Source organism: Condylura cristata, unplaced genomic scaffold, assembly GCF_000260355.1.
Source record: "Condylura cristata isolate star-nosed mole 26May11 unplaced genomic scaffold, ConCri1.0 scaffold00006, whole genome shotgun sequence".
Classification (NCBI taxonomy): Eukaryota; Metazoa; Chordata; class Mammalia; order Eulipotyphla; family Talpidae; genus Condylura; species Condylura cristata.
Genome location: NW_004567107.1, coordinates 15,791,079 through 15,799,367, shown reverse-complemented (window position 1 = coordinate 15,799,367; position 8,289 = coordinate 15,791,079). Strand labels below are relative to the sequence as shown.

The 8,289-nt window shown below is 39.5% G+C and overlaps 1 protein-coding gene across 3 annotated transcripts in view; it reads left to right on the top strand.

Moving 5' to 3' along the window:
- KIAA1958 (KIAA1958 ortholog) overlaps nucleotides 1–8,289 on the top strand; it is a 62,993-nt gene that overhangs the window by 30,379 nt on the left and 24,325 nt on the right. The window contains exon 2 of one of the 3 annotated variants that reach the window (XM_004677425.2): nucleotides 4,205–4,288. The exons of the other annotated variants lie outside the window; for them this stretch is intronic. Within the exon in view, the coding sequence (XP_004677482.1) occupies nucleotides 4,205–4,288 (84 nt within the window). The remainder of the gene's footprint in view (nucleotides 1–4,204; nucleotides 4,289–8,289) is intronic. 3 annotated transcript variants of the gene reach the window in all.

The following is an 8,289-nucleotide window of genomic DNA, read 5'->3' as shown; positions in this document are numbered from 1 at the left end:
GCTGAGGGGAGCAGCGGGCGGGTCAGGAGAGGTCTGCCACACCATGTGGTCACCTCGGGGCAGGCGGGAATCGAACTCATGCGGAATTGGCTTTAGCTTCTCAGTGCAGCGCCAAAAGACACTTTTAAGAAAGTGAAAAGGATGGGCCCTCCCTGGTGGCCCATTAAAACACAGCACTATGAAGCAATCCAAGGCCCCTGCAGCACGAGTTCGAGTCCCAGTCAGGGAGGTGACCCACATGGCATGGCAGGCCTCTCCTGACCTGCCTGCTGCTCCCCTCAGCAGTAAACTTCAGTCAGTCTGCCTGTTCTGCTCCCCACTCCGTCTCTGGTGAATCTTCTCACCCCCTGTCCTCTGGCCTATACCCTAGATCTTGTATGCATAAATAAGTCAATCTTTAAAAAAAAAAAAAGTGAAAAGGCAAGTCATAGCCTGAGAAGAGATATTTGTGATGTACACATCTGACTAAGGCTCATGTACAGAATATGTTAAAACCTAACACTGTCAGGAACAGACAATATAATAGAAAGGTGACTTGAACAGGTACTTCACAAAAGAGATGTCCAAATATCCAATAAACATCTGTGAGATGTTCAACTTCATTAATCATCAGGGAAGCTAAAACCGTAACGACATACCCCTACATATCTGCCAGAGTGGCTAAAATAAAAAAGACTAATGTTACTCAGCTTTGTTGGACATACAAAGCAACCTGAACAGTGGCACCATCATTTTTAGGAAGCAAAGTTGGTACAACCACTTCTGGGAAATTGAGGTTAGTATCTGTTAAAGTTGAGCATATGATTTCCTGTGAACTAGGAATTCTCCTTCTAAGTCAACACCCAACAGAAATTCAGTTGCATGCTCCCCAAAAGACACCTACTGGGATGTTCACGGCAATTTTATTGAAAATAACCCAAATTTGAAAACTACCCAAATAGCCAATCACAGGGAAAATTAGATGGTGAGATAATCACAAAATACGATGTTACGTAGCAATAAGGATAAATTATCCACAGCTACAGAACATGGTTAAAACTCACAAACTTCATCTTGAACAAAAGAAGCCGGGCACAAGAGATTAAATCCTGTTAAGATTCTGTTCATACAGATTATAATAATATAATAAACCTGCGTTGTTTAAGTCAGGAAAGCTGTTCTTGGTGGGAGGGCATAACTATAAGAAGGGGCTATGAGGTGGGCTTCTGGGGGTACTGGTGATGTCCTTTTTTATTATATGGACACTGGATTCAGTTATGAAAATTAATGACATGCTCTAAATGACTATTATATATATTATCTAATAAAGCTTTTAAAAGGAGGTGTATCTGCCAATTTTCTGGGGCTAGAGATGAATACAAAATAAATGTAATAGTTTTATATTCTATTATCACTCTTCCCTGGTCTTATTTGATTTTGTAATTAGCTAACATAAAACTTTTTACTGTTGCTCGACTTAAATCCATTTTCTTCCCCTACCCTCCATTCATGCAAAATGAAAGTGGGGAGGTTCTCTGTTTTTTTGTTTGTTTTTTAACCTCCCCTGTGGCACATTCTATGCTGTTAGGAAAGAATATGATGGCATGACACTTTAGTTCTATTTTCCTACTGGTAAAATGACTCAGTTTGACTAAGATTGAGGCCCAGTAGAAAGGAGAGAGATTTACAGCCTGGGCTGAGGTTGTTAAAGCAATGCTCTGTGAGACAGCCACAGTGAACTGTGTTAGCATAGTGCTAAAAGTGTGGATAAGGCAATGCAGAAGTGGGAGAGCTGGTAGCCTCAGCAGGAAGCTCACAGATGAAACATTGTAGATGCTTCCATGGTCTTCTTCACCCTTCTGGTTACAGTATAGTGAGCAATACTATCTAAGTTCAACAGACTTTAAATTCTTTACTCACTTATACATTAGTAAGCTTTGGAAAAATCTGCATACCATTCACTTGTTTATAAACTGACATACAAGTCATTACTTTTCAATTCAGTCTTTTTTTGTAATTAGGAGGTAGAAGATCCTGGAATATTTGATCAGCTGCAGATGAGGATTAATTGTAGTTAGAATCACTATTTCATGCGTTTTGGTGAGTCATTAAACATCTTGTGAACCAAACCATGCTTGACCTGAAAGAACTGAATAACATTTTAAGTCTCTACTTTATCTTAAACAGTTGGTAGCCTTACAGAATATTCCAGATCTAGTCAAAAGAATCAACATCACACTAACTTATTACCTCTTCAAAAATGCAAAATTCCAACCATCCCAATTGGAGCCTAATGCCCTGTTTCTAGTGGCAGTTTTTACCTATACCAGAATATATATATGTTACAGAGAAGGACAAGATTTAGTTGTTAATTTACAAACTTTGTTTAACTCTGCAAGTCTTATGCCCCAGAGTGTGTTCTGTACATTGGGATGTGAACTTAATAGTTCACACGTGAACTTAATAGTTTTCATCTCTAACACATTTTAGAAAAGATTCTGGCTGAAAGTTGAGAAACTAGATTTTTATCCTAACTTGGTATGTAAGTGTTTTATTAGGAAATCTTTGAAAGAAAACCACTGTGATAGATACTTGAACAAGTAGCCAAAACAAACGTGCTGGCCCCCTTTGGTTTCAAACAGACCAGGAAGCCAGCGTGGTAAAAGGTCACATGCAGACTGTGGCTTCCATCTTTTTGTTGGAATGATTGGTATCATTGGTGTGGATGTGTAAATAATTTCAACTGAAAGAAATCACCATAGCTGAAAATTAAGTCTAATGGAGCATAAAATATTCCTTTGTATGTTTTAATTTTAGAAATATGATCTTTCAAAAATATGCCTATGAATTTCATTCATTCACTTTTATAAAATTATCAGATTTCTCATAGTTATACCTTAGAACTGTCATCTTCAAATGGCGTGATCGTTCATAAATGTGTAAATCAGTGCATAAATTTTTTGTCAATAAAATTCAATTATATGAAATTTTGTTTTCATTACCGTTATGTGGTCATTGCAAAGATTTCCACTGAGCATCCTTACAGCTCAAGCTAAAGTTTTCTTAAATAAAGTGATCAGCATGAACAAAATACTTTTAATTTCCACCCAAACCACGTCTGACTTAATAGTATAGTGATGATTTTTGACATGGTTTTATTGTGGGTGTTAAGATCTCAAATTTCAGTTACAAATTCTTGAAAGAAAACCATTTAAATGCTATCTGTGAACTTAATCATTGTAAAATGAAATTAAGTAAAACAGTAAGAATTTCTTCATAAGGCAAAAAGCACTAGAACTTTGTTTCACAAAATGTGTTCTTTCCATCCTCCTCCTAAACACACAGGTGCTAGTTAAAATAGAATTTTGATGCAGCATCCTGAATAATTTTGAAGCACATTAAGCTAGAATACTAATTTAGAGCAACATCACATAATTGTGGATGATCCCTTAATAGAAAGAGGTACTTTGATAGCAGAGTGTATTTTAATAAAATGTAAATATTAATAAAATGATGTATCCAGGAAACATGTATCCTTTTGATTCTTGATTAGAATAACCTACTCCAAATTTCACTGTCCTGTCATCACTATGAAGTTTCATCCTTATTACTTTCCAAAATATCCATTATTTTCATCACTTATTACACACTGCCCTGCAATTACATAGAAGATTTGTAAACTGTGTTTACCTGAACTGCTGTAAAGTATAAAATTAACTGCTCTACACGATTTGTTTAGCAATTCTAAATGTAGGTCCTTGGTGATATGCAAAATAAGTTAGAACATTTTAATTTAATTCAGTAAAATGGAACCAGTACAGCCTCTGGTTTCACAAATGAAGTGATTCAAAATAAGTGTGTCAGCCCCATTGGGCTTTTGCACGCTGCAGCGGGACAAACAGCACATTCCTGTCTCACATTTTTCCTGTAAGGAAGGCAGCCTCTACTCTCACTCTTTCCACAAACCTTCATGCACTAAACTATGTGCCAGTGACAGGAGAAGCTCATTTTGATTGTAATGTGCCATCCCCTTGTCTAGTACATCATTTGTGAAACTGAAGCTGGCTATTATAAAGGAACAGGTATGTAAATAGTAGCGATCTCTGTAAAATCGATTCCTTCTTCCCCTTTTCATTATAAAAGGAAACTTTATTTCAGACTAGAAAGTACATTGTCTGAACTCATCAACACCCTCTCTATCCCTCCCCTCCCCCATTTGTTGCAGACCAGGATGAAAGAGCAGCTGAGCTCAGCAGGGAGCAGAATGAGAAAACCATCCGGAGCACGCAGACTGCGCTCCGCAATTTCCGTGAGTTCCTCATCTCCAAGTATCCTTCTGAGACCAGAGAGATTTATGTCATCCCTTGCAAGGAGTTGGATGCCTACCTTGCCTCTTTCTTTGTGGATGCCAGGCAGAAGGATGGATCCGAATATGAACCTAACAGCTTGGCCAATTACCAGTGCGGGCTCGAGCGGTACCTAAAAGAACACAGATATGGCTACAGCATCACCAGGGACAAGGAATTCAAGCGATCCCAAGAGGCCCTGAAGCAGAAGCAGATTGAGCTCCGCTGCAAGGGCAAAGGCAATAAACCACACAAGTCCATGAAGCTCACTTTTGCCGATGAACTCATTCTGCGCAAAAGGGGACTGCTCAGCCGGTACAACCCCGAGGGCCTGCTCAACCTCGTCTGGCTCAACAACACCAAAGCCTTTGGCCACTGCACAGGCTTCCACGGCTCTACCTTGAAGTGGGGCGACATCCGCCTCCGGGTCACCGAGACGGGTCTGGAGTACTTGGAGTGGATGGGGCAAGACACTGGGGACTTGAATGCCAAAACCAAGAGAGGAGGCACGGACTCCCGCGTGTACGCCACACAGCACGCCCCCCAGACCTGCCCGGTTCAGGACTACAAGGAGTACGCCCAGCGGCGGCCCCCAGCTATGCGCTACGAGGACGCCCCGTTCTACCTGTCCATCAAGCCAGTGGTGAACTTGGCGGCTCTGCACTGGTACAACTGCCAGGCCCTCGGCAAGAACAAGCTGGCCAAGATGGTGAAGACCATGTGCGAGAAGGGCAACATCCCTGGCAGGAAGACCAACTTCAGCGTGTACCAGAGCTGCAGCACGCTGTCCGAGGCCCAGAGCAACCAGCTGGTGCTCATCTGTAACAACCTGAGCCAGCAAGCCGCCCAGTCCGTGGCCGGGCACTCGGGCAGCGGCAACTTCATCGTGTCCGCCTCCTATGACTCTTCCTCAGATACCGCCTGACAGGTGGTTTGAGCGAGACCCTCTTTGGTTACTGTGTCCAGAGAACTGTGGTCAGACACTGCCCTCCCTCCCCTTCCCGGCCCCTGTGCCCTCAGTGTTAACTTTATAAAAATATAAATAATATAATATATTTTTCTTTTTACAAATAAGCCAATGGAGATAGTTTAGTATGACTGACATAGTATTTATAGGCTTAACACAAATGTACTTGTGGGTGATTCTGTGTAGTTACTGTTACAGACTTTGCAAAACCATGGTGGTTCTCAGGCAACATAAATAGGGGAGGAATTCCGTTTTTTGAGAAACTCAGAAAGGTGACTAGGAACCTCCTAGCCGCCTACTCCTCAGTCCCCATCTCTCTCCCCCTCCCGTTCTGGGTGTACTTAATAAATGGCTTTATTTTTTTAATTTTTAGAACTCTATATTAATTAGGAGGAGACAGCACTCACTTTACTGCTTATACAGAATTGTAGTCAGTCAGCTCCGTAACCTTAAAGTGTTCACATACATTCAACATCAAATTATGCTTTTTTTCCTTTTAGCTTAATTAGAAGTTTAACTTCTATGCCTCATTTTTTTTTTTTTTTTTTTGCAATGTACAAAAATCTCGTCGTTTAGCTAACATCTTTTGTTTGGAAAGGGGGGGTTAAAGGTACCATTCTTTTTTGGAAGATACATAATTTTAAAATAATATGCAAAATCCAATATTGTGGCAAGAGAGACTGTTATGTAGTTCATTTTTTTACCGTTGTGTTTAAACATGGAAGGAGGTGTTTTGTTCCCTAAGAAATCATTGTAATTAAATTTCATTATCAGATTTATGAGACATTTAAGACTACCAAAACTTTGAAAATGTTCCCAAGCATTGGCTTGTGCATCAAGCATAAAGGGAAGGTAGAGGAGGAAAGTTTTACTTAAAATCTGGATGTCATGACAACAAAAAAGAACTCTTCCCCTTCAAAGCTCAAATCATCTCGTATTTATATGTAAGCATTAAGCTGCAATCCCTTTTTCCTGGGGATTACTTGACCTTGCAGTTGAGATCAAAGGAATATTGACTCATATTAGGTAACAATATTTTGTTACCAGATTTAGATGAATTCAAAGCATTCTTGAAAATGTGCAGTTTCTTCTATGGTAAATATAATTGCATTTATCTGGGATATCCTGCAATTATAATAATAATAATTTTGGTTAGACAATTCTTTGTGGTGCTTTTCCCAAGGTCTTTATTTTTAAGTCTTGAAGGCTGTGGTGAATTACTAGGTAAGACACATCAAAAATAAAATAAATTATAGCTTAGGACCACAATAAAGCTGAGGTAGGTTCCTATCCTTTATAATCACTAGCACATTAAAAAATTCAAATCTTAATTGCTTTGTCGGGTCTGGGCGTTCTGTTGGGCAGTATTTGTTCTTCAAGGCCACCTAATCAGTCAGTTTAGCTAGGAAGGTAGGAAGTATTTTATGTAATAATTTACTGTACAACTAGGACAAATTTCATTTTGACTTAATTTGACATCATGTTAGCTGTGCTTTCCCATGTTGGCGGCCCTGTCCAACACCAGGCTGTAAGCATAGAGACTCATCCTGCAAAGCCTTGACCTTTTCCTTTGGCCTGGGAGTGGGAAGCCTGCTGGGTTTTGTGTGGTGAAATCAACTTCTTGATGACTTTTCCTCCAGAGAGGCACTCACATGCAACAAGAAAGGGGGAGATTTCTTGCTTTACTTTTTATATTAATAATAATAATGATAGGTCACCATTTCAAGACAGTGTGTGCCAGCTCTGTGCCAAGTGACTAATATATATCGCTTAGATAAGTGATGTTTTACTAATTGTATGAAAACTAGAAACTACAAATCAGCATAAAGAAAACAAGGCATTCTCATAAATCTGGTGACCTAAAATAACCACTGTTAACATTTTGGATAACATTCCTTCCGACAGCTCAATACTTGCCTACTTATATCTACATACATTTTGTTTAATCCTTTCAGCAACTTTGAAAGGAAGGTGAATTCTCTACGTTTTATGTTGAGATCAAGACCACTCAGTTGGTTTATAGCTAAGGCAATGGTATTGTTTCATGCGACGCCAGTTTTTTCTGTTTACCTCCCTTAGTGCCAACACATAGATTCCAGTGAGCAGGTGTGGGGATAGTGTCTGTCCCGCTCAGGACTAGCTGATTAAAAGGATGTGATCTTTCAAGGTGGCCTGGCGATGCCCCCCACCTACCCCCATCCCTTCTTTTCTGTGCATTTTGAGCCACTTGATCGATCTCCCCCAGTTCTCTTTACAAAACTTTCCTGTTCCCCTTCTTCTTTAATGGTCTATAAGCACACAGGACAGCTGACTGTAGAATAACTTTTCTAAAATTATGTTGTTTTGACATGGATTATTTCTCATGTTTTAACAAAAGACTGTAAGATGCTTAAAACGTGATTGTGCATTTTACTATTGCGTTGCCATCTTTTTTTGAACTTCCTGGTATGCTTTTCACATCAAAGTAAGTCTGTCGTAAGGAAGAAGGGCAGTCAGTAGGCACTAGGAAAGTGGAACTGAGAAGTTTCTAATCCCTATTTGTGTTTATTGAGGAAGATCTCCTGTTTAAACATCTTTGGTTTTCATTTAGGAGAAAACAATGACATTGAGAATGTGAATTATTTATTTCTTTTTACTTTGTGTGGCTAACTCAAACCAAATAGCAGCATTCTGATATTTAGATTTAGAAAACTTTTCTGAAGAATGGGTTCTACATAAGTATACCCAAACTATAGTATTCCTCTGAGTTAATTAAATTAAGAAAACTTATCTGCAACTACCTCTAAATTCTGTGGTTTTGTGTAAACCATGATGAAGGGCATACCACTGCCAGATGCATTTTTATTATGTTACTCTGATTTTTAAAACAATCATATCCATACCTTTGGCAGTGGTAGATGCCAAAACCACACGTGTGCTTTAAATACAAATTCAGTCTAGCAGGTGTTCACCACAACTCCTGTGCTGTCTTTCCAGGAGTCCCACGGTTCCAACAAA